General features: G+C 38.6%; 1 protein-coding gene and 1 long non-coding RNA gene across 4 annotated transcripts in view; one reads left to right on the top strand and one right to left on the bottom strand.

Moving 5' to 3' along the window:
* Positions 1-10,941: 10,941 nt before the first annotated feature.
* Positions 10,942-23,264, bottom strand: parvg (parvin, gamma). 3 transcript variants are annotated; one of them, XM_005927800.3, is made up of 12 exons: positions 23,164-23,264; positions 22,178-22,242; positions 21,532-21,634; positions 21,227-21,370; positions 19,806-19,921; positions 19,647-19,702; positions 19,522-19,553; positions 19,358-19,419; positions 17,785-17,853; positions 17,562-17,663; positions 16,624-16,696; positions 10,942-14,650 (listed from the first exon to the last, which is right to left on the bottom strand). In XM_005927800.3, the coding sequence occupies exons 1-12, from the start codon at positions 23,228-23,230 to the stop codon at positions 14,577-14,579; spliced, it is 963 nt and encodes a 320-aa protein (XP_005927862.2). In that variant the 5' UTR covers positions 23,231-23,264; the 3' UTR covers positions 10,942-14,576. The 3 variants fall into 3 exon arrangements, with proteins under 3 accessions (XP_005927862.2, XP_042079105.1, XP_042079106.1); XM_042223171.1 differs by having other exon boundaries at positions 10,942-16,696; XM_042223172.1 differs by lacking the exons at positions 22,178-22,242; positions 23,164-23,264 and having other exon boundaries at positions 10,942-16,696; positions 21,534-21,635.
* Positions 23,265-24,540: 1,276 nt separating this feature from the next.
* LOC121814938 overlaps positions 24,541-27,184 on the top strand; it is an 8,794-nt gene continuing 6,150 nt past the window's right edge. Inside the window, exon 1 of the long non-coding RNA XR_006054657.1 lies at positions 24,541-24,726. This is a non-coding gene — a long non-coding RNA (uncharacterized LOC121814938). The remainder of the gene's footprint in view (positions 24,727-27,184) is intronic.

Below are 27,184 nucleotides of genomic sequence, written 5' to 3' on the forward strand. Positions count from 1 at the left end.
CACCTAGTGTGAGGTCTGGGGGCAGTGGCTACGAGGCGGGGTCTGGTGGTGTGAGCTGCCCTGTTTGCTACTGCTGTTCACACTCTGGGAATAGGGAGGCAGCTCGAGGGAGACAGCAAGAGAGTGTAATTTTGAACCACTGCTGATCTCCAGGCCAATTATTTTACTTGGACTCATCCTGCTTCTCTGCTCCTAAAAGCGATGGCACAAGCTGCTGGGACACACACACACACACACACACACTCACACACACACACACACCCACACACACACACACACACAGACACAGTGTGAGGTTTGTGGGATTAGGCCTACAAAGCTAGACACATGGACGCATGCACACACACACACACACATTTAAACTTTAGCTATTGAAATGGGTATTAACTTGCTCTAACAACTCTACAAATTTGAATATTATTGCTGATAACTGAGGATGACGCTAGCAGGCCCCACTTACAGCACTTGACCACAGTTATGTTAGGTTCCAACTTAAACTTCATGAAACAGAGAGATGGAAAAATGAAGGCAACAGACAAGTCTAATAGCTGGCTTTTTTGTGTTTCTGTTGGTGTGTTTGTGTTGAGTCAGCCAACTCTTAATGATTAACAGTATGTGCTGTTAGCTTTCAGCGCACATGCAAAGTGCTCCATGTATAAGCTCAGCAGCTGCCAGACTACCAGATGCAAGACTGGAACACACCACCCCCCCCCACCCCCCCCCCCCCCCCCCCCCCCCCCCTCCCACCACCCCCCCCACTTACCTACCTTCTGTCCAACCTGGCGTCACACACTGTCACTCATATAAAAACTGGCACCGCTGCAGCTGCTTTGCATGCTTTTCTCCAAACACAAAGGACAGCATTTATGGATAGCCAAGAAAGTCGATCTCAGCAGCTTTGGGTAACAACTTTACCTAAACTATAAGAGGTAAAAACAGTAAAAAAAAAAAAAGGATGGGAAGAAGGAAGCACATAGCTGTTTCACTCTGTCCAGGTTGTCATGGTAACAGTTGCCTTACAGTTGAATACCCACCTGTACAAAGAAGCTTTGTAGTGGCTGATACCTCACTTTTTGGGTGTGGTGGTGATGATGACGATAATGTGCACCACGTTCTGTCTATGTATTTCCTACTAGATAGAACGAGCAGTACCGTTTTTAGTTCGATTGTTATTGCACTTGTTGACTTTGTATTGTCACGACAGGGAGAAATAAAGTTTTATCTTTTCCAGTGTGTTTAAATGCCTTTGTGTCAAGTGCTATTTTGGGGGTGGGGGGAGCTGGTTTATTTTAATAACCTTGGAAGCAGTGGTTCTCAAACTGTGGGTGTGCACCAGCTGTGGAAGAGAGAGCCACTGATGGTGGGGCTCAGAGAACCAGGAGAAAAATGTGAAGTGAAATTAAGCTGAATGAATATGTTTAATGAATGAAGATATGGGAAACACACACACTTGTTTTCATATCTTATTGAGGACATCTAATTGACATAATGCTTGCTCTAGCCTACCATCAAAAATGAATGCGTAATCCTAACCCTTAGGCTAAAGCTAACCATAACCTAATTGTAACCCTGAGAGGAAAAACAACACTTTGAGTCTCAAAAGTGCCTTCAAACACATGGGGACAGGAATTTTTTCCCCATAAGTATAGTAGCATTCCAGTTTTTGGTCCTCACAAAGCTGTATAAACATGAACACACACACACACACACACCAACAGAGGCCATTTCATTAGGTATACCTCGCTTAAAAAAAAAAGGCCTATCTTTTGTCTTTTGATCTACCTGGAAAATAATCCTCATATTGGATACTGGTCCATGTTGACATAGTCTGTCATGATGTGAGATCCATGATGTGAATCTCCTTCTGTTAGCCTGAGAGCTCATGACTGTGGAGGATGATTGAACTCATTGTCATGTTCAAGAAGAGTGAGATGACTAGAACTTTGGGACATGGTGCATTATCCTTTCCATAAAAAGACGGGTGCACTTAGTTCATAAAGCGATGGACATGATCAGCAGCAATAATCAGGTAGGCTGTGGTGTCTAAATGATGCTCAGTTGATACTAAGCTGTCCCCTACACCATACAACCACCACCAGTCTGAAGCATTGACACAAGGTAGGATTGATCCATGTTTTCATGTTCCTCACACCAAATTCTGACGATACCATTTGGAAGTCTTTGTCTTTTGGGTTTTTTTGTTGTTCTTTTGGGTTTTTTGGCTCAGTGGGTTAATCCATACAAAGTTTTGAGAAGCACTGCGGGATCGGGAGCCCCTATGTAAGCCTGAAGAAAAGGCTATCAGAAATTTTGTCTGAATATGTCAATAGAAATGCTGTGGAGTTTGTGTTTCTTTTTAAATTCATTTAACCTTCTCTTAGTCACTAGATAATTTGTTTTAATTTCCCTATCTTCTGGACTCACATTTAATAACTTATCCATTTTCTATTTTTCCTCACCACATTTCAATTTTCTGGCAACCCTGCCTTCTGCCAGCTGCACTGACAACTGTTGTTAGCATACTTTATTCAAGCTGGCTAGATAGTTAGTTATGATTAGCTCCATCATCCACACACTGAAATGAAAATGAAAGAATAGAAAAAAAGAGGAGAGGTTTTATATATGCATTAGCTAATAATTTAGACTTACATAAGCTAATGGATTGGAAAATGTTGTGACTAGACAAAGTCTGGGGAACAAACAAAAAAAACTTCTGTCTCTTAAAAAAGGTGATTGGAGGGTTTTTTTGTTTTGTTTTTTTCACTGATAACCTTTTACCATCTTTTTCAACTTTTGGGTTTCATAATCTTAGGATGAACTTTTTTTTAACAGCCAGTCAATAAACTATGACATGATGCATTCAGCCTTAAGGCAGTGACCTTTTCAAGCTACTGGAGTCACACCCACACCTGGTCGACGGGGAAACATCATTAAAGGAATGAGCTGATGGTGAAAAACTAAGGCAAAGACAGGCAGAGACAGACAATGTCAGGGCTCAGCACCCCACTTCAAATCAGACACCTGCTGCTCCTTGCCTTTAACAATGACCCCAGCAACCAGGAAGTTTGTTATCACATTGTCAAGGTCCCTTTGAGCTCTCCTAATAAGGTCTGACTTGTACTTCTGTACCAACTCTAATGCACCTCTGCCAATCATCCTGCAACATTCAGCTCTTGAGACCATTTCATACTGTCACCTTTTCTTCACTCGATCCATCTATGTCCTCTGCCTTCCTGTATGCCAGTAACCAACAATCTTCCCATCTGCACATATTAAACCAATTGCTAGCATCCATCACCATTTAAAAGCCATTGTCTGGATTTCCACATCCTGCTGTTATTGAGGAGCCCGAGATACATCCTGCCAACATTTATCTATTAAAACTACATTAGATCTGCACTCTCCAATGCCCTATCTGCTCACACCGGATCTTCTGTAATGCTGCCCCATATTAGGATCCATCTGTAGCAGATATTAATGTGACTATTAATGGTATCATAGCTTTCATGAGCACTCATGTTATACTAGAAACGGCACCAAACTACTGTAACAGAGGACCTTACAGCAACAGAATGAAGTATGAGTTGGATTTATTTGTGTATAGTACGATTCTGTAATTGTTTTCAATTAAAGCAATAAATGAAAACCAATTACATTTTCTCCCTTTATTGAATATCATTGTTTAGTCAAATAAGATACAAATAAAACTATTCATATTGTTATGAGGTGATATTAACTTCTTTTTTTCACAGAATGTGATGTTGAAATGATCGTGCTTTTTGTAGAAGTGATGCTTGGGAATGTTCACCTGGTTTACTGAGCAGAAAAACTATGTTATGTTTAGAAGTAAGGCAGCGCGCACAGGCATACAGAATCTGGTCACATTTCAAAATAAGAGACCGAGTGCAGGCTAAATGTTACATCTTTGAAATGCTACCGCTGTGATTTGAAGGTCTGCAAAGGACAAGCCAACCCCTAGCTGGAAAATGAAATGTCACAGACATGCACTGGTGTACATCCATCCATCTCTAAAAGCTCATTTTTTCCAGATTTTTGGTGAATCTACTGTATAATGTTTCCTCAGAGATAGATGCTGACCGATAGCCATGACGTATAGAAAGAGAGCCATTTAATCGAGATATCCTAGACTAAATTGAGACTAAATTGTAACTATGGAGTAATGAGGCTAATCCCTTTTGACTAGCACGTACTCAGTCTTCTGCATTAGTAGCAGTCAAGTTCAGATTTTTATTTGATTTTAAAGGGTTTTTTTTTATTATTATTTGACAACCGGTGGTTTTTTATGTTATTTTGCTATGTTTTAAATGATGTCACTAAATGAGATCTCACCCAGTGACCCTGCACAGAACATGTTCATTATGTTTACAAATACACATCTATTTGGATTACCTCACCACTCTTGGAAGGCATACAGCAATGTTAACATAGCTATGAAATCAGAAGTGACAGTAATTAAGTGAATCCACCCAAAACTGACATGGCTAAACCTAAACACCAGTACCAACAAGATCTGCAGCAGCAATGTAAGACACTTGATGATGTCAATAGCAGTACACATTGATAGTAAGAGCGATGATACTGTGAAATTGATGCTCCGCTGTAAAGATGTACTGATATGTTGCTATAAAGGAAATATGAAATAAAAATGTGACAATCTGTGACAAAAACCTTACCCAGATCTCCGTGAATCCAATTTTACACTCATACAATTGTGCAAATAACCTGTATCCAGCCATTCATACATCACAAAAGCAACAACAAAACCTACTGCAATAATTCACTGCCAGTGAGCCCTGAAAACAAAAGCAAGTGTGCAGAGGATCCAATACTCAAATCCACGCACTGGAATTTGAGCACTATAAAGATTAACAGCATGAATTAAAGTGCAACAGCCAAACATCAACCATTAAAAAAAACATACTGTCACAGTCAGCCTTCACTTCAAGAACTTGATTTACAATTAATATCATATGGTACCACAGATGGTGGAGCAGTAATAAAGAAAAAAAAACACAAAAAAGAGAAAGTCACTAGGCACCAAAAATACATCAAATAGATCTGACAGAAAAATAAAAAGTCTCCTAGTTTATTGATAATCCCAAGCACAGAAACTAAACAGTGCCAACACATAGTTTATCTACGCACACAAGTGACATCTTGCCTTTGTGAATAAAGCAACAAAAACAGCTATTTAAAAGAAATAACAAAATAAAAAAGGACAATGACATTCGAAGGAATAAGTATTGGCGAGCAGCTTTGAGCACCTTTGAGGTTATTAACATAAATGTGTAATCAGCCAACTGCAGCTTTGAAACTCAGTGTAGCCATGGTGAACAGAATAGGGCAGAGAGGGGATTTAATAGGTTATTGTTGTTGGTGATAAATGAGATGGTCTGGGCATTTACAAAATGCTGATCTGCTGAGGAGAATGGTCAGGAAATGTAAATTATCTAATGAGGGGCAGTACCACGGACAAAAATACCTTGCCGATGCCGGAGTTCAGAGGAGAATGTCCAGACTGCTTTGAGATAACAGGGAAAAATCAGTACCACAGTAACAAAAATAACTACTCAAAACAATGCAAAGTATGCAGAAGTGCTCGGAAAACACAGCGTCTCAAACCTTGAAGCAGATGGGTTACAGCAGAAGAAGACCATGCTGAGTCCACTCCCATCAGAACAAGAACAGGAAATGGGTTGCAGTTTGCACAGGCTCACCAGAATTGGAAAAATGGTGCCTTGTCTGATGAGTCCCAATTTGTCCTGTGACATTTGAAGTCGGTATGGACAGCATAAAATCATGTTTCCATTGTTTCTTTGTGTCAGGAGTTCAGGCTGGTGATGGTCTAATGGTGTGGGGATATTTTCTTGGCACACATTTTCTTCTTATTACCAACTGACCATCATTTAAACACCATAATGTACCCAGGTTTTGTTGCTGACCATGTCCATCCCTTTATGACCAGAGTGTACCCAGCTTTAAAAGTCACAAAGGTGATGATCTCAAACTGCTTTCTTGAGCATGACAGTGATTTCACTGTAAATGGCCTCCACAGTCACAATATCTCAACCTAACAGAGGACACTTAACAGGAGTTTCATTTTAGTCAGTTGTGAAGTCAGATGGCAGCGGCCCAATCTGGTACCCACTAAGTGAATGGATTTGCAGGGAATTTTATTTGATTAACTCTAAGCTATATCATGAATACCTAAACATTAATTTCCAATGCATTTTGGAATTTCTAAAAATCTAGAAATCTTTCCACCTCACAATAGTCTGTTCTTTTTTGGTCGTCCTTTCTAGATGACACTAAAAGAGTTGTGGAAAAAAAAAAACAGAACATGAAATAAATAACACTAAACAAAGGCTCTAAGAGGTAGTTTTGTCTGGCTCTCTGCACCAAAACAGCCAATTATAACACAATAGAATGAAAACTGCAAGAAAGACATAATGTGACAGATACCTGGAGGAAAAGAAAAAATCCATAATAATGGATTTGAAATATAGTGGAGTGCCTCATTGTGTTGAGGTTATTTCACATATCTTTTTAAAATAATTAATTTGAACGTTTATTTGATAATAAATGCTGATTTTCATTATTAAGTGTCTGTAGGAAGTAAAATTGTCTTCAGAAACAACTTAAACTGTGACTTATACTTCTAAAAAATATCACGGCAGATGATACTGCAGCAGCTTGCGTGTTGCATCAGTACATTGTGCGGATCGATGACTGTTTCCAGTACAGCTCTCCTACTATTGAGTTGCAACAGATGCTCGATACTCTTGCTTGAAGGTAGCTGAGTCTTAATCTCACCCAGACTTCTGCACTATAGCATACCGAGCCTGCTGACTAGCGACTGATGGTTGAGATGAGGACAAACCTGTAAAGAAGTCACATTTTATCTTACAGGTTCAAAATAAGCATACTTGCTATATAGTCTAGAAATTCTGCATTACTCTTGGTAAAGTTTGCTTTAATTATGCAAATTATTTGATATGAAAAAAGAAGAAATGAAAAGTTGTAAGGATTTGATTTTCAGTACTAGTTCTTTTCCCTGTAGATTTTCTGTGATGTCTTGCGTGTCTCTCTGTCCCTCAGTGACCTCCCACTTGAAAAGATATCCGTGTTTGGTATTAGCTGCTAAAGCCCCGGCTCACTATAAATAATGAGGACAGGTCAGATTCAGAGGACAAGTTTACCCCAAGAGAATCAGTGGTTTTGGAGCATAAAAAATGAGGGTAAACAAAACTTTATTTAAATCAGTTTTCATTATACAGTCACAGGCACCAAATAGGAAGTGTAGATATTCAGTCCAATTTACTTTCAGCAAAACAAGAAGATCACTCTTGGGAGAAAATAATGTGATCTGCTTTTTTGGGGGGAAATTCAAGTTGCCACCGATTTTAATAGAGCAGCCCGCTGTGAGGATCGTGTATGAAATGACCTGAATTTTATGAAATATTTGAAGATGAGAAACAGGGACAACACTTTGCTTTTGCAATAACTTTTAAAAAACATGTTATAAAATGCATAAAACTTGATCATAAACTAACACCTTTTTTTTAGTAAGTGGATGATTGCATTACTCATTTTAAAAAGACATGCACTTAGAAAACCACAGGGGATCTTGTTTTTATTGAAACTACCGAACAGTAATTTCCTCCTGTAATTTTCACGCACACCTCTTCAGCTGCCTCCAGCTCTACAATGATTGTTTTTAAAATGTATTCCTCCTTAAAAGATTCTTGACTGTAGTGGCACACATGTAGTGCTTGTTATCTTATAACAGTGTTGAAGACTGTGTATGTGTGGAGAAACTGAAATCGCGGGACGTAGAAGACGTTTTAACTGGCACTCAGAAGAGTCCTGTGACTTAGTGTGAAGTTGGGCTCTCAGCAGTTCAACCAAAACAACATAAGAGCTGCCCTTAGACCGCTCTCCAATTTAAGCTGCTCCAGCTCTACATCACTTGAAATTACTCTGGAAACAAAGGCTGACAGCTAAAGGGTTCTTTTGTTCCTCTGCTCGCCTCTCGCTGACACTCAACCTTGATTCACGTCGGACAGTTTGGCTGCTTGAGTTCAGTTGTAAAGTAGATCTTTGATAACAGTCTTGCTATCATCTTTCAGTTTAACAAAACCTTTAAATGCGACCTGGCTTTTATTTCTGACAGTCGTCTGCCACAAATGAAAAGCCTGTTTTTGTCTAACCTGCTGCGAGAAATAGGACAACAGATTTTTTATTATAACTATTATCGCATTGACTACCCTGCCTGGGTAAAAGTTTGTTTGTACTGTAAAATATCAGTACTAAATTAAATATTTTCAGCACTATAAAGAGGTTAAATTAACATAAAAAAAAAGGTATCTTTCTCTCTTTGTTAAGATTGATGCTCTTAGCACACAGGTGTCAGGAGCCAACAATGCTATTTATGCCCTGGTGGGGACACATTTCTAAAAAGCCTTTTTGGCCAGCATTATGAAAAGGTCTCTTTTAACCCATTGTCATAATTTGAGGCCTAAAGGCATGCAGGGTAATCTGTGATTATAAATGGTCCATACGTGTGCATGTGAGTGTGTTTTTCTCTCTGTGTGTGTTAGCGCTGTGGGACCTGTTCATGGTGTACAGGCCTCTAACCCATCGGTGGGATGGGCTCCAGCCACTGAAATAGGAAAAGGATGTAGGGATGGATGGATGAGCAGAGGTTTATCTTGTACTTTTCCCTTTATTATTATATAATTGATATAACAGTGATGGCTTGCCCTAAAGTTTAGTTGTTCTTTATTATCACACGCCCCCTTGTGTATTCACTCCGTGTTTCTTTGCTTGTATCTCTGCATTTTTTGGGGGTTTTTTGGTGTTCTGAGTTTGCTAGTTTATTTTTGTCACCTTTGTTGTACTTTTGTATACATACACAAAGATATATAAATACTGTATATGCATACACACTCTACTCTAAACAGTATTAAAATATACGATGCTGACATACCTTTTTTCTTATTGTCAGCTCTGACAAGTTGTCTCCTTTCCTTTTATATAACATATGACACTCTGACTCTCAGAATATCAGAATATGTATTTTGAGTTCATAACAAACTCCTTGTTTTAAGAAGAAAATGCTCAGGCATTGTTTGACTGTTTATGTCTATCATCATATGTTTTAGCCTATTAAAGAAATACCATATGGCCACATTAACAAGGTTGCAATCTTGGGAGTCTCAAATGTTTTTATTTTTGAGCCATACACACCTCTCCAGAAAGCTGTCGCCTCTTCCTTAGCCAACATAAACATACATAAATATATGTAACAACAGGACAATAACAACCGTCATATTTTTTTTTCTGAAAAAACTGATTCTGCTTTGTTGGCTCTGTTCCCCTATTCATGCAGGGAGAGATGCATCTGTTCAATGTGACAAGGGAGGCAGATATTACTCATGTTTCCTGTCAACATTTTGGATGGACCGCGACAACTATTCGTCTCCAGGGTTTCTAGGCATGGAGATGGCATTTGTTTTCTTCACGATCAGTTTATTAGAAATCTTCCGCTGTGGTGACTCCAGGCAGTAATATGTCTCAGCAGTTTAAAAAACAGCATTAAATGATTTCTACAATATTCTTACCCCTTACCTAACTCAGGGAGTATAAATTACATATTTCTATTTCCCAGAACCTTTTTTATGGAGGCAATGCCATTGATGCGCTGTCCTAATGGAAGAAAAAGGCCCTGTTGTTGGATCAGAACAGGTTTAATCCCCTTGACGTTTATCCTAGAATTTATCCTTGTTTGTTCGGATGGATTAGAAACTGGTGTCAGACTAAGCTGTGGCCTTTCGCCGATATGCATACAGTGGCTAAAACATATTAATCCTCTCCGACTTTCACTCAGGTTGTTTGTGTCACAACAATCATCACAATAGCCTGGTAAAGAAACCAAAAAAGGGCAAACAAGCTCAAAAAGTGACTTTTTAAAACAGACCTAGTATTTCCAAATCCATACTTGTATTCTCGGACTCTACATGAGTATTTTTGCATGATTCAAACTTTAAAATAATCTTATACTTTTGTTCGGCTGTTCAGTTTAGCCTCTGTCTGAAGCAAGCCCTCTCTCTTCAAGCTGATTGGGTGTTCTTTGTAAAAGAACTGCTGTATTAATTAGTTACTTACATGCATGCAAATCTCATTAGATGACAATGTTTCTTCTAAAAGCATCTGCCACTGTGGACTGAAAGGTAATGCAATGCACTGCAGACCTGTTTAATATGCAGCTGTTGTATGACTCATGTAAGAATTAAAGGCTCGCAAGTTCCTACGGGTAAAAAAAGAATGGGGAACAAGAAAAGTTAGAACCGTTTAGAGTAAAAGAGAACTGAGTAGTTTTGTAATAACTACTCTACTTACTCTACTACTTACCGTGTCAGTACCTGGAAACAATACTATAGTTCAGACAAAACTTATTTTCACTATTTTCGTGTTCTGTTCACAACCAAGAAAAACAAAAGATCAACTTGAATCAGTGACGGCATCGCAGAAAGAGGACACAGCATCACAGTTTCAGTTTACCAGCAAGAGTTGTTTCATTGACACAGAAAATTAAATAAATATAAAAAGCTGGAAATCTGACAAAAAAGAAACAAAAAGAAAGAAAGAAAGAAAGTCTGGGCCAGTCAGGCAATATCCCGTAGGAATCAGAACTTCCCTGAACTAATGAGGCAAGAAAATTAAACCAACAAACAAAGCAGTGAAAAAAACAGACCAAAAAGGAAAATAAATAAATAAACCCTCACAAAGAAGCCGGGGACTGGAAAACTACTCAGTCCATGAGAAAGAGAGTGTCTCATAATATATATTATGTTATAATATATATAATATATATATTTTATAATATATATATTATGTTATAATATATATTATGTCACGCTGCTTATCTAAGAAAGAGAGAAGAAATGATTAAGGGAGGAGGAAAATGCTAAAGTAAATACTGTATGTAACACTATGATTCACAGTTAGAAAATGCTAACTACTCTGAAGCAGTACGTGAATGTAACAAACATTTTTGGGGGAGAGGGGTTACTGAAAACTAAAAATAAAATGATACTCATCAATACCAGGATGCATCTATTTAGTTTGTGCTACTCAGAATGGGTACGCACCTTCAAATAATGAGAAACTTGTCAATCATTTATGCAGTGCAGCAATGTACTGAAATAACAATGTTATGCCAGTGGGCGCTGTTCTTTATAGTGCAATACAATGAAATCAAATGATTAATCCCCCCACCCACCACCGCCACCCCATTTGCAGCCATGAGAGCTGTAAGGTTTTAAGCTTGACACAACAGGAAACTGCCACAGTTTAGACAGCATCCTAATTGTGATGTTAATGTTCTTCCCCATATATCCAGGAGCTGATTCGTTATTTTGCTAACAGGGGAAGCCCACCAACCCCAATCCTATCAGCAAGCCAACATATGTGGATGGCAGGATGACAAGTTGGATGCATCCAACTAAAATTCCTACTGATAATAGTGCAGTGCATGTAATATTCTAGGAACTGTAAGTACTTTATTGTTACCTTCTTACCTAATACTGTGTTGCATTCATGCAACTAAAACCTCATATAAGACACTAAATGGAATACTTAAAAATAGTGTTTATAGTTCATATTATATATACTTATAATATCAGAATAAACCAGGGGGTCTATCTTCACATAAGGAGAGCATGCTGACAATGATATCTGAGCCATATCTGTTATATTGCTACTTAGGATACACTCTATACTTTATACTGATTAAATCATTAAGCATTAAGCTCTTAGTTTGTGTATATTTCCATGGTTCATTGTACATCATTTAAAGCCTCATATTGGGAACATTTACATAAGCAAAAACAGTCCATTCACCACCTTTCAGTCAGGAAATTCGATTCAAGGTTGGAGCCATTTATCAAAACAATAACAGACGTGTTGGTTTTGTAGTTTTTACTGATGCAATGCTCCAACTTACTATAACTACGCTTGATTAGAAAATCCCTGAGCTTCAGATTCCTTCTACTGACAACAACACAACACTTAGTGAACTTGAACATATATTTTAATAAACGTCCAGATACTAATTTGTTACAAATTACACCCAGAGGATGATGTGAAAGTGTTGCAGGTTAAAATTGCCAAGCAGACAGTAATGAAGCATCAAGGACGAAGAGTTTCTTTTATCTTTGCTGTAAGTCATATTGAATGCCACTTCACAGCAGGATGCAGATATCTACGATATGTGAGTCGACAATAGTGGACAAGTCAGGACTTAGATATTTGCAAGGCTTTCCCAGTTTGTATAAATTTGCCTTGGGAATCATTAAAATGAACAAACTTAGAAAAAACAATACAAATTGAATGAACCCCAAGTTTATTCCTCTCGTAAATGAATACGCAGTCTGTTTTTTAACAAACAAATTCAATTTACAGTGACTCAGAATTAGGAGGCTGTTTGTACTGATTTATAAAAGATAAGCAATTTGGATTCATAGATATACAATACATAAACTGTCCACTATAAATGATGAACAACACCGACTCACTCCTCAGTGTCTCTTTCTATCACTGCCTCCGGTGCCTGTAGCTATACAGCAGCTCGTATATTTGCGTGTGACTGCCAAGCAAATTTTATGCGAGCTTTTCGAAATGTCAGTGGAAATAAAACGTGAATTAGGAGTATTTTCCATCACTATGTTGAAAACAACCTGGCATCCCAAATGTCAACAACGAGATCTGCAAGTACATCAGAGAGAATGAGCTGTGTGAACGTGATTGTTGTTACTGCTCAGTGTCACAGCTATTTCATACTTTAACCTCAAAACACAAACAAAGACACGTATACTACTATGTATACTACAGACACGTTAGACAAACTAAAACCACAACTCATAACGAAACGGCAGGTGTTATTTAAACATAGAACCAGTTAGATACAAACTTCTCTATGAAAAAAACACCAATGGTTTGAATACATTTGATTTAATTGAAATTAAAAATGATACTTCTTTGTAAATAGGAGATCATTGAGTGCATTTTCGCAGTTCCAGCTCGCTCTAATTCGACGCATAATTTACAAAAATGCGTTTTTGTAATAACCACGTCTTTTATCTGTCACTGCATGCTGCACCCTCTTCACATTTGCACGACATTGAATTGTGAACAATTCAGTGGATAAAAGGATGGGGGGGGAAAGAGGTCACAGACTGTCAGGAGCAGCACATAAAGAAGCAGAGAGAAATCCACATTGTTTATTGAGAAATGACAGCCAAAGCCAGGGGTGTGGTGTACAAAGAATGAAAAGTCTCATTTTCCAACACTGTTAGTCTGAAGCGGAAATGTACTGAAAAAAGAAGAGAAGAGGTAAACAAGGGCTAGGCAAGAGTACACCAAATGTGACCAGTGAGCCAAAATAAAACTTCTATGCAGTAGATTTATGCTGTCAATGAATATTTATTGATCCTTGTACTGTCAGTATGATGTAAACAGGTGACAGATTTAACGGTGCTATATTTAAAAGTGCTGTGCTCATACGCAATCACAGAAGTGTGAGGTTTAGCTTCCTTTGTTGAAATGGTAATTATTATACATTATCATAAACTGGGTCTTACAGCTTCAGCTACAGCACGCAATATATAACAGTGAAGGCTATAAATACATTGTAACCAACAATATGTTTATAGCTTATATTTTCTAAAATATGAGAGTTAAAAACAACCAAAAACACACACAGATGATGAAACAAGTTGTAAAGAAATCAATAGTGTAGTCAAGACATATTGAGTTGGCACACTTTTATACGTATTTTTTACACATTGGCACAGGAAAAGAGAACCTGAGGTTTATTAAAAGCCTGTTTGACTGTCGATGGCTTGTTTGACTTTTATTGGCACCGTTACAATTTTGGATCTTATTTTAAAAAGACAGTCACTGACATTTTGTTTGCATCAAATGACTTGCATCAGCTTAGGCATAAACATCAACATCGTAATATTTCTCATTTTCATTTGCTTAAGCAATTTGCTGTATTAGTACTCGCATCTGAAGCTCTAATCCTCCAGTTTTTGGTAGCGCTCTTTAAGCTTTATGGAGATAAAAATGTTCACATACAGGATATTTTTCTTAAAGACACAGTGACATTAAAAATACATTTGTAAGGCTGTAATCCTGCTTCAACAAGTTATTTAACTTGCAACAAGTAAAATTATAATGATTGTGGAGCTTTCGATTTTGAGTCATTCAAGCGTAATTCTGAATGATTTTTATTCAAACCCTCTTTCGGCTGTCGTGATCCACATATTTAAGCCACATAGTCTACATCATAATACACAAACTAAAGATCCTCCAACCATCATTTCACTTCACTTTACAGAACATAACTTTAATCCTTTAATTCAGCCTGGAAACAGCGTCGGCCAAACTTCTCAAAACTGCAGAATCACCTTTTAGTAATTGGCTAAACGCACTACTTGGTCGTTTCTGTATTTCCCGCTGCGCCGCTCCTCTTCACACGATGTCCTCTCTCATTTCCCTTTGTGCTTGTTGAAAAGAGCGTAGAGGACTTTCAAGGTTGCAGTGGTGTCCAGAGAGACAATATCTGTCACAATATTCAGAGGAGACATAATCCACATGCAGCATCCTTAAGCCACTGAGGCGGTAAGAATATGCGGACACTTTTTACCAGCATTAGCTAATAGCTACTCTCACAATCCATCCTAAGAGGTCATAGATCAGGAGGACAAAAAAAACATTAGATGGAAACTTAATCAATATGTCCTTGGTGAGATAAGATCCCTACAAAATTGCTCTCTGTTGTGAGATGCTCTGACTGAATGAATGTGACAGAAAGATCGACTTCACCATTGGCTAACCTAATTAATTCACGCAGCATGCTCTCATTTTAGGCCCTGAGAGCTGGGATTCCTCATTCAGTGGCTGCAATTATGCCGTTAATTAAAAAGACACTAAAAATGAATTAAATTACCCACTCGCTCCTGGCACAGATTAATTGTGCTAGTCCTTACATTAACAGTTATCGTGTCGAGGATTTATTTTACAATTACAGGCTCTGTGGCTGGGAGGCAATATGGTGGGACAGCTTTAGCGATCTAAAGAGAGGAAGATTCAAGTTTAGAGGGAAGTTCCTCCTGTCAATAGCGCATCTGCAGGGAAGTGGAGTGAATCTGCTTGCCACTGATTGATTCCCACACTTAGAGGAGTCAGTAACTCAGCCGGTCACCTGCTCGATTTCACTCTCCGCCTTATGGAATGATGTAGTCTATGTGACCGAAGGAAATTACCCAAACACACACATGAGCGTTGCTGATGGCATACGATGTAGTCATACCGCATGAACCCACCACAGATGTATGCTTTAAACTTGAAAATAAACAAAAACGAATGCTGTAGCTTTATGACTTCCTAGAATTTGAACCTTTTCATGTGTACATGTGGCCATTAGAGGTCATGAGTATATGTCAAAGAAAGTCAGCATCTTGCATGCTAAATAACATAACATCCATGAGGGCTACCTGCAACAACATCACAAGCAAACAGTGATTGGCTGTAAGTGCAATTGGCGTTTGGCAAATTCTTTTTATGTGGATGGGGCTTACAACAGCAAGCCTACACCATTAAAAACAGCCCCCAAACACACAAACATGATATTTTGTTATAATAAAAAACTAACCTAAACATACAAAACCTTGATCTGGTTCTTGATCTAATATTGACAAAAATTATGTTTGTAAATATTGAATACAGTTGATTACACACTGTAAAATTCACTAAAGCTGCCATTAATCCATCCATTTTCTGCTGCTTATCTGGGTCTGGGTTGCAGTTTAAGCAGAGAAGCCCAGAGCTCCCGTCTCCCCCAACCTCCTCCTCCTCCAACTCATCCAGATGGGGGGACACCAAGGTGTTCCCATGCTACCTAAGAGATGTAATGTCTTCGGTTTGCCCTAGCTTCGCTCTGAGGCCTTCTCCTGATAGGATATGCCTGAACCACCTTGATTAGTTGGCCCTTCGGATACCCAAACCACTTCAACTGTCTCTTTTCCATGTGAAATATTAGCAGCAGTCTTCAGTAAGACAGATAACACAAATTCATTCAGATAAACACCCACACATTGATATAGCCTAGTAACAGTAACAGTAAGGATCAATCTCTGTGTCTAATCATCTATAGTGATACTCATCATGGCACGAGCGGCGCTCATTCATATTCAGCACGCTATTCCATCTCCCTCTCCAAAACACTCTCAAACTCTCACTCCACGGTGTAGAGCACATTAATTCAGCAATCCCCTTCCTTGCATGACATACAAACACATTTTAGCATTTTTTCCGTCATCCAGATAAATTCTCCTGATAAAGGGCATCATCACTGAATTAGTTTGACATTGGTGTCTTGGAGCGCTGTAGGATTTCATTTTTTCATGGTAACGATCATTTTATCTGCAGGCCTTTTTTCTTCTTCATCATCTGTGCCTGGCATTTCAATCTCAGTAAAACAGTCATGAACAAGTTCTGAGTGTGTTATGTGTGAACAAAGTGGATTTGTCTCACCTTGTGGGTCAACATTGGAGAGCTGAAAGCCTGTATCCTTCAAGAGGTCCAAGGCCAAGGTGACATTATGAAGCTAGAATTTTTTGAAAAAACAACAAAAAAAATTCAAATGAGATAATTCTGCAATGAACCACACTTATTGTAAGACTATATCACATACAACAAAAGCTATATTCTACCCCACTTTTGGTAAAAAAGTTGACTCTGTAACAACAGTAGAGATATTTATTGAATAAACTGTACTTTAGTGCTGAACTTACAATTATGAAGTGCTTTAACTTTAAATTTGAAGATTTCCATTTTATAATACTTGTATATTTTATTCCACTATGATAATATACTACAAGCCTTTTGTACTCTGGTGCTTTTATCGCATAGTAATAGCTATAGCTACTAATTACTTTTAAAATCATACATCTATTTTCTTAAATGCTTTCCCAACTAGGGGCATGGGAGGGCTGGAGCCTGTCCCAGCTAACATCTGGCAAACACACAGTATGCCCTGGAGTATTATACAACCCTGGAAATGTTAGTGGTCCATCACAGGACCAGCACAGAGAAACAGACAACCATTCACACCAACTACAGCTAATTCAGAATCACCAAATAACCTGACATTTATGTTTTTAACAACAACAACAACTTTTATTATGGGGACCGTATAATATTCATTTGATCATATCATATCTTTTAATGGGCACTGTTCTGGGTCATGTTTTAGTACTGTATCCAAGTGATCGGCCGGGAATTAGATTGATAGATGATCAGATGAAAAAGTGTACTTCATTCCTAACACTTGTGAACTGAATAAAGGAATTTGTGTGAATGCGTACACTGCACCAAAAATAAAATACATTTGAACAAAATTTTGAGTTATATTTTGAGAAAATAAAGCTTTGAATGTGGCATGAATCCATATATGTGAATCTATACTTTACCATCTCAGAGTCACTGACAGGGGTCAGGTTGAAGTCAAAGAGCGGGATGAAAAAACCCTCCAACTGTCCAATCAGCAGCAGCAGAATCACACCATCAGCAAACTGGACAGCAAACCCACAGAGCATTGGAACATTGAAAGTGATAAGGGAAGTAATCACTGAGTCTATTTTTATCAAAAGAAAGCCTGTAAGCAGTAGAAGGTTTCCAGCTGTTGGTGTATACCTGTTTGTCCATATCTATCACCTGCAGACCCAGAGATGATATATGCTGGTTGACAAAGTGTACCAGGGCCTACAACAGAGAAATTATAAAACTGTGCAGTTTGAAATGCAACTTGACAATTTAGGGTATCTTCATCAAAACCCGAAGCATTAGTTGGAATGGTTAATATATCAGACTCTTAAAGTAAGACATCTAAACTTGTTCATTCTGCACCTCGTGTAGCTCACTCGAAATCAAGGAAAGTATTAGTCAGCCAGCAAAAAACGACTGCACTTTTAAAATATGAGATTTTTTTGTCTCTTTCTCTCTGTGAGCTGCTTTGTGTCAGCCTATAGCTCATTTCAGACTTTGTTGTCCTGTATTTCAAGTGTTCTCACAACTCTTGCATTTAGTTTGTGTTCAGGCATTTAGTTATCTTAGTCAAATATTGGAACTTCTGGCTGTCACGATCCTGGGTCTTAGGACCCAGTGTTTTGAGTTTTAGTTAATCTTAATGTGTATAGTTTGTTAAGCTCATTAGGCCTCCTATGTTCATTTGCTTATTAGTTCCCCCTTGTGTTTCCAACCCATGTTAAGTCTCCCCTGCCCTTCATGTCTCTCTGTGCCCCCTCTGTTCTGTTTATTGTGTGTCTTTGCATGTTTGAGTTTCTTGTTTTCTGTCACCCTGCATTGTGCATTATGTTCTCATGGTTGGTCTTTTGTTACTCCCTCTAGTCTAGTCTCTTGTGTTCAAAGCTGAGTATTTCCCTCTGTGTATTTTGGTTCTTAGACCTCTGCCTTATGGTTTGTCTCTGTTTCTTAGTTGCTGTCTCCACTGTCTAGTTCGCGTCTCTGTGTGATACTTCCTGTTTTACTTTGAAGGTCCATGCCTCATGTGAGTGTTTCTAGTTTTGCGTCTCTGTCTCGTCCAGTCCTGATTTCTCCCAGCTGTGCCCTCCTTCTGTGTCTCATTCCCTCGTTATCCCTCTGTGTATTTAAGCCCTGTGTTTCTCTTTGTCAGTGTCGTAGTCTCCCTCATGGCTGTGTTTCCCTGTGTGTTAGTCATCCATGTTCCAGTTTAGTTTCCATGCCATTCTGCAATAAAGCAGCTTTTTGAGTTTAATTTCGTCTCCGTGAGTTTGCGTTTGGGTCCTCTCCTGCCTGCCACACAGCCGAACATGACAGAGGCTCCAAGATCCTAAAATTGAGTCTTCAAAACAGGATTTCACTAACCCATGAGTGTTGTCATGGTGGCTACTTCCATTTTTTTACATGCAGTCTGTGAAAATTATTTGATTTTTTTTTAAAAAAAGAAAGAAAAAAAAAAAGATCATGCGCAACAGTATTTGAAAATCATCTTTTGCAAGAAGGCCAAAAAGCCTTACAAGCACATTGGATTAAGAGTCCCGTCCTTCACCAGCCAGCTCTGTTCATCTGCCATGTATTGAAGGTTCAGATCAGGCAACAAACACACAGCGTGACATTTATCATTTGTGTTAACACCACTGGAGTTCCTCTCTCTCTAGAGATGAGAAAGTCAACACCTTTAAAAAATCTCGGCACTTCTTTACTTTTTCTGGTGTCCTTGTTATACCTTTTTCACTGTGTTGACCTTGTGAGCCTCAAGCTTCAGCAGTTGCTCGATGGGATCTTCCCCTGGGTGACCAGACAGCCAAAAAAATGTGTTAGTAGGCTGTAATGTTTTTGGATGACATTCAAGATGTCACATCAGCTCAACCTCTGACCACTCTCACTCACTTTCAGTATTGCTGAGGGAGTCTGTGTCGCTGCTGAAAAGGCAAAAAGGATTTATATATATATATATATATGAGGTGAGTTTTTCTTCACATTTACAGGATCACACGAGGCAGTAAGCACCTCACCTTCCCTCTGTTAAGATTTCCACTTGCACATCTGATTTGATTCCACTTTTGCTGACCTGGGTGTACAGCACACCACAATGAGCAACAATTACACAAAGTGTGTCTGAAACCATCCTGGAGCAAAAGAAAAAGTGCCAAAGTTTGACAAGAACAACTTACCTCTATGACTACAACTTCAATCTTCACATCAGAGGGCAAATCCAATTCAGGCTGGAAACATCTCACCATGGCAACAAGCAGATGAAGGGTGGCCAGAAGGTCCTTGTTGTGGATGACTGACAGGTAAACAGCAGAGGACCAGACACACACAAAAGAAAAATCAGCCGATGCGATCAAACTCTCTGCTACCAAGTATGCACACAAAGCAGGGCACGAGTGTCTTTGATAAATAAGAAACTGACACTTGGCCCCATAACCTACTTACCATTAGTACTCACCAGCAGCTATTTTCAATATCAATCCAGTTTTCAGCAAATCTAAACAATAGCATTTATTTTTATCTATTTATGTCTTCACACTGTAAGTAAAACTTTCTCCACAGCTAATGATCGGAGCACTCCCATTAAGAACAACTCCATGATGACCCTGTTAGACAATATTACCATATTATATTGACCTTCTTGGTAATATATTATCCTTATTATTACTCCTGTTGCCTAACATTAAAAGAATTTAAATGGTGATGCATGTACAGCCCTATTTTTAGGTTTTTGTTTTTTTAATAAAAGCAACAAGCAAATCCCATAAACTGAGATTTTATTCAGACTAAATCAATTCAATCAATCAAAATTCAGAATGTTTAACATGAGACAATTTACTCTTTTATGAAAACTGTTAGCTCAGCTGCTGCCATCAAAGTCAAAATGACCTTATTTTTTCTTAACATTTTCTCAGTTCATCAAATCATTGGATTTGATTTTTATTTACATTTTACACTGTACACTAACTTTGTTTGAATTGGGGTTGTACTACAGAACAACACATGGTCATTTTAGGGACCTTTTTTGCTTGCAGATGAGAAATTAAAAAGGCAGGAAGGTGGTTCCACAACTCCAGATCGTAAGCAATGCCATTGTGCTTGCGACCATATTTTGATTCAGTATTGTTATCTCTAGAATAAAACTGCACACTGCTGACAGCAGTAAACATGATTATCACCAAATCATGTTTAACTTTTAATTAGCATTCGCACAGATTAGTCTTTTTTGATACGTTTCCCTGTCTTCTATTTGGATTCACCCTGAACAAAACGCAAAGGAAGGCAATGAAAGAAAGTCAAGAATCTGACAGCTGCCCTGCCAGGTTATGTTGTGTCAGCCCAAGAAAGAACATTTTAGGTAAAGTGTTCAGCAGTCTATAAGTTATTTCTCTGCATAACCAAGCAACCAGCACTGACATGTGATTAAAATGAAACCCTATAATGTCAGGAAATTTTATCTCCACCAAAATCCTGCGCAGTTGGTGTAAGCTTACATGGTACCCTTGTGATAGCACCAAATCCTGTTGAAACGAGAGGGTTGCCAGAAGAGAACATTTGTTGACTTGTTTGTTTGCGAAGCCCAGTCAGCAGCATGACTCACGTTTAACGTTCCATTTGATCTGACTGCTGTCCTGCGTGCCCAGTCTCTTGCCCAGCTCCTCCATGATTATTTCCAGCTTGCGGATCTGAGCTGTGCTGGTCAGCGCTATCTCTTCCACATTCAAATGCACGTCGGCCAACCTGGCTGAAGAAATCAAGAAACAACCGAGTATCATTATAGGGTCTGACTGACAACAACCTCCAGCTTTTTAACATAATATGTGTTTGTTTTTCATCCTCTCAGTCAAATCACTATCAAACGCAAGTAAGTATGATAAATGAAATATCAAATATTCATTATCTCACACAACAGGTGATGAAGTACCAGTCCATCATACACATCCTCCTCCAGACTCTGAACAACAATGTGCTCGGGTTTCAAAGTCTTATTGATCCAATCAACCAGTGCCTACCGAGATACAATTCATCACACGGTCAGAGAAATTATCCGCTTTCATCTTCTTGCATACATTTTTCCTTTATCAGTGTTGCAGATGAACAAAAAAAACAGCAAGAGACCCTGTTTTTAAAGATTGTGCTTTCGGATCCCGAAACAGATAATAATAATAATGCAAGATACAAGTACTCATCTAAAAGAAAGCTTATATTTCACTTGTTTTCCTCTCAAGTTTACATATAAGACGTCAGAATTATTTCAATTTTTCCATTTGTGTGAAACATTAGCGCTGCCCTCTTTACAACAATATGTTTAAAATTCTGATCCAGCAGAGTCTGCTGGCTCCTCGCCGTGACATCTGTCTCCCATCTTCTCTTATAATTATGCTCATTAAAATTTCACCCATCCTCACACCTTATTCCTGTATGCAGCCCACTAAAGACACAAAGGTAATCTCAGATCTGCGGCTGTCCAGGACGGGCGTTTGATGTTACAGTAAATGTGAAATAGAAGAAAGCGAATCCGATATGTGCAAGGCAGGGACTCATTTCTTACCTCCTTCAGCTTTTCAAGTTTGGGGTCTTTTAAAGATGTTGGTTGTATGAGTTTCCTCTTCTCCCCTGTAATGGACATGAAAACAAAACTGCGCTAGTCTCTTACGTCACCCAAAGTGCATCTGATAGCTCTCTTTAGAATTTCTGCTTTGAATATTTCAGTGATAGGTTTTACATGTTTTGGCAGTACCACTATGTTTGCTGCTTATTCACATATACTTTGAGGTTGGCCATTTTCAAATACATTCCCTTCATACATCCAGCCCTCCCGAGCAACATAGAAATCAGCAGAGCCCGCAAAGCTGTTTCGGTTAGTCTAATCTATCTCGGCAGAACTTCTAACTTGGCAATATAATTAAGCTGCGAGAATCATAATTTTATGTGGAGTATGGATCAAAGAATTATTCGAAATCTATTGCTTTACTTAGAAAGACAAGCCCACTCCAACTCTGCTGTATGGAGCGTCTTGCATCTTTATGCAATGCTTTTGAATTGTGGCCAATTTCAGCTCCCAACAGAACTGCTTTCTCGATGAAGTCGGTGTTTTATAAACCCATCATTCGGTACACAAAAACTTTGATACTAGCCGGGGAACATAGTGGAGGATTCAGCAAATTAAAAACCAGATATTCACCCCAGGAGGTGGCAGAGACCAGAGCACACCAGATTTCACATGAAAGAGAATACTGGACCTAAACTCATTTCCTCCATGTCTGCTAAATGTGTAAATGAGCAACTGTCACCTTTCAAGTTCACAACATCAGTGCCCCAAATGATCCGAAGGTCATGTCCTGCAGGTTTAAATGATTACAGATAGACTGGACACGTCTATATTCATTATCCTCATTATATAATATTAGCGAAAGTCTAATAGAAATGCACAAGCCAGACACGATTTTCAATATGAGGTCACTGGGATGATCTTTTACATGTGCCACATGAATCACTGATGACTAAGATTGACCTCTTGAGTAAATGCAAACATACCCTGAAAAGACTCAAGTTCCACAGGCTCTTCTTCTTTCTGATAATTAAAGATGTTCTCCTCCATCATTCCTCTGCAAAGTGATATCTTCACCTCTGCTGACCTGTCAATACATTTACATAAAATTACAACAAACTACAGGAATTTCTAATACACAAAACATCTACAAAAACAGTGTAAACTCCATTGTTCCATCTACAAATCCAATTTTGAAAAGATTTCCATGCAAAATAAATGAGTTTGGACTCATTTGAACAGAGGTGGTGTCTTGTGGTCTACTAATTAAAACTGTACATTTTTTTAGACATGAATACAACATCTGGATTAAAGGGAACATGAACCGTTCATATAAGCAGCAAACAGCAAACTTGCAAACTTTGAGAAGGGTTTATTAATGCTAAAAGGTACAGAGTTTCATTGTTTGCATTGTTGTCCAGATGTCCTTTTCAAGAAGACCCTGCTTATTTTGGCTAAACAAAGTCAAACCACACTCTGCACAACAGCATGACTCCTTATTAAAATAGTCCAGATGGTAAAATCACCTTCCTCTAGTCAGAATAGTCAACTATTGAAAATATTGGGAGCGTTCAATTTCCTACTTTGATGTAAAATACAAAGAGGAAGATAATAATTCTATTTCAAGCAAGAACAGAAAAACATTTTACTTTCAATCAGTTGGTCTTAAGACTTACCACATGCTTGGACTGTTATTAAAAGACACCCAGCAGGAAACATAGCCCTAATATAACCTCTTCCAAAGCATGTTGCTGGCTTCAAATTCAAAATGTGCATCTCTTTTTTTAAACACTTCGCAGTTTTACTATTTGTCTTTGCACCCCAAAGACAAGGTTTAAAGGATGTGCAAATCACTGAATTCTGCTTTCATCACAATACACAATTTGTACACAATTTGTTCCAACTTTCTCAGGGGGGAAAGTGGGTTGTAAAGCACAGAAGAATGAAGAAACACTTTCTCTATGAATATGTTTGGCAGAAAATACTCTCAGTGGTGCCTCAGTAAGTGTCCGGAGCCATACTACTCAGTTTTCAGCTGGTTTTGAGGACTGACCAGCAGTGAAAAAAATGCTGGCTGTGATGGCAGACAGCTTACCTTTGAGAGGAAATCTTGTATCTCAGAATTGTTGCTTTTAAAGTACAAAGACAAAAACAGCCTTGTGCTCAGCTCAGCCACACAGAACTTCTAATGCAAGTATATTACTCTGACTGAAGGTGTTACACGTTTCTAAAAACACAGAGAAACGGAAACTGATTGGGTTTGGAATCGATCTGTTCCAAAAACACGTTATACCAAAACAGGAAGCCACTTAACTTCCTCACTTCTTTTTTTCCCTTTTCTTTTTTTTCTCAACGGCAAACTCATTAGATCAAGAACTTCAGGTCCCTGCAGAGTTACAGGGGCTGGTCTTGTTTCTGTGAACATTTTGAATCATATGGCCTGAGACAAAGCACAGCAAACACATAAAGCAACACACTCTGACAAAACAGACGTGACCTGGAGCTTGTCAAACGGTTGTTTCCTGGATCTGTGGAACAGAAACGCCTCGGTGAGCAACTTCTCTTTCTCTGGGTGTTTAGATTGTGTGTGGCTTCCTTTTCCTGAGGTTGACAGTAACTTTCAAACAAGGTCATAAACAAAAAGTCTTTTTGAATAAGCTTACCTTCAGCACTCTGGGAGCGACTCGGCAGAATTGAGTTCCTTAGCTGATGTCAACTCCACAAAGTGTCAAAACAGCGATATATCAGAAGTGGAGGGCTGTACTCAATCTGAATAGACTCTTGTTATTTCTATCAATGCAAAGGTCTGGCTGTACTCAATTTCAAACTGTTGGCTTGAAAGAAAATAACATGTCACAGGGTTGAAAAGGAAGATAAGCGCATGAGAGGATGTGGCAGAGAAGAAGATAGCACTTCCTCTTTTTGATATTGGCTTCGACGCCGAGCGTTTTCTGATAGGAGCGTTTATGCTCTGTGACACGAACCCTGGATAAGACTTTAATAATAAGTAGTCATTGAGCGAACAAGAACAGGGAAGACTCTTGGGTATAAGTGTATTGTTTTGAAAACTACACTTCAGGAGGGCCGTGAGAAGCGTGACACTCAGAGGCCTGAACCACTCAGGCTCGACTCACACATCTCCATCTGTGACCACCCGGATCAATTTGCCGTCATCTGGCCTTCTCGGTTACACAAACACATTAAAAGGAAAAGAAAAAGAAAAGCAAAGATAGACAACAAAACAACGACCTCTGTCTGTGCACTGGCCTTGTTGAAGAAAAGAGAAAGGACCACCCATCAGTCAGACGAGGGGCAATTTAGGGGATGTGGAAGGTTACCATAGCAACAAAGGAAAGAGACAAGAAAATAAAGGCCTAAAATAAACCTATAATTCCTTTAGCTAAACCCAAATTGAAGGAACTGTCTGTTCAAAAGCCAATCTCGCTCAGAAAGCCAAAGCAAATTTAACCAATCTCACAAGCAAGAGATAAAATAAAATTCCCATTCTGCTTGATTCCACACATTTATTTTTCTGATAGCCTAGATTAAACAGAAAAAGAAAAAAAATTCAGACACACACTGGTGAACCAGCCAGTGTTAACTCTGTCTGAATTGACTCATCCATTCTCTCAATAATTCAGACCGGCTCGAAAATGCATGAGCAGTCGTGCACTGTACATCTTAGCAGGTCTTGAGGTGGCACCGCAGGGCCAGCTCTGCTTCAGGAGAGTAGTAATAGGTCCAGGTCTCCTTGGAGAGCTGTCTGAAAGGCTGGTCAATATAAAGATACTCTGACTCTGACTCTCCTGGGACGGCAAGAACACACTGCAGTCAAGGCAGGAAGCAACAGCATGAACTTTTAAATATGATTTAAAATATGCGTACTATGCATAGTTCAGAGAAAACATGCTATTAAAGAGTATAGTATAGGAATAACATGGAACATATTAATAATGTACAGTAAAAAGAGGTAAAAAGAAAGTAAACCATTCTTCAACTTTAAGATTTTATGTATCAGGACTTTTTGTTAATAATTTGTTCTAAATCAGGTCTTAAAATTGTTTAATTACAGCCTTGGATTAACAGCAACATGACACACCTTACCTTATCGTTATTTATGTAGCAAAAAAACAAGCCAAAACATAAAAGCAGTGTGTGAAAAAGTACACCCTTACTGTTTCAAAAGCAATTAAGAAGGTAGGTAGGCAGCCAGGTGCTGCCGATCAATGCACAAGAAAAACTGTGAGCACAAAAGAAGAGGTTTTGGCAGTTTGTAGATTTGGAGTATTCAGGTATGTGTTATTACAATGCCACAGGGGGAAAGACATCAGCAGTGATCGTAAAGAAGCAACTCTTGCCAATTTCCAAACAATTTGTAGTCAATCATTGTATAATAAGAAAAAATCTTCACAAGTAGAAAACATTCACAGCACTTACCAATCTACAGGGCTCGGGGAAATTGCAAAAGAGAAATAAAATGCTAGAGCTTTGCAAAGTTGCATTCAAACAAACCACAAGCCATCTGGTACAATGTCTTTTGGACAGATAAGACCAAAGTGGAGATGAAATAAAAGCATATCAGTATAAAGACTTCATACCAACTATTAAGCACAGTGGTAGAGGGTAGTATTCTAGAGTCAAATGGTAAGGCCATCTGTCTGATAGTCAAAGCTTGACCTAAAGTGGTTGATGCAACAGGACAATGATACCAAAAAGAGCAGCAAATCTACAACAGAATGGCTGAAAAAAGAAAAAAAAAATCAAACCTTAAAAGAACTGCAATGCCTGCAAACCTCAATGAACTGAAGCAGCATTTTAGAGTTTGCAGAAGTAGAAGAGTGGGATAAAATTCCTCCAAAATGACATAAGATTAGTTCTTACTTTTTCACACACTGTTTCTGGATTTAGGCCTAGCTTTGTTAAACAAATACTAGTAAATGGACTTATACTTATATGGTGCTTTTCTATTCTATTTGAGCACTCGAAGCAGTCTCTTACTAAGAGGCT

This window comes from Haplochromis burtoni, unplaced genomic scaffold (genome assembly GCF_018398535.1).
Source record: "Haplochromis burtoni strain Fernald_Lab_line unplaced genomic scaffold, NCSU_Asbu1 Contig_104, whole genome shotgun sequence".
Lineage (NCBI taxonomy): Eukaryota > Metazoa > Chordata > Actinopteri > Cichliformes > Cichlidae > Haplochromis > Haplochromis burtoni.

What these genes read in the sequence shown, in the direction of transcription:
- parvg (XM_042223171.1), bottom strand. Translation starts at nt 23,230, where the DNA reads ATGATGGAGGAGAACATCTTTAATTATCAGAAAGAAGAAGAGCCTGTG. An exon ending in GATCAAATGGAACGTTAAAC is followed by an intron (nt 19,922 to 21,226) that starts GTGAGTCATGCT and finishes TTTACCTGTCAG; the next exon opens with TCATCCACAACAAGGACCTT. An exon ending in AGGTCAACACAGTGAAAAAG is followed by an intron (nt 17,854 to 19,357) that starts GTATAACAAGGA and finishes TCTCTGTTGTAG; the next exon opens with GCCCTGGTACACTTTGTCAA.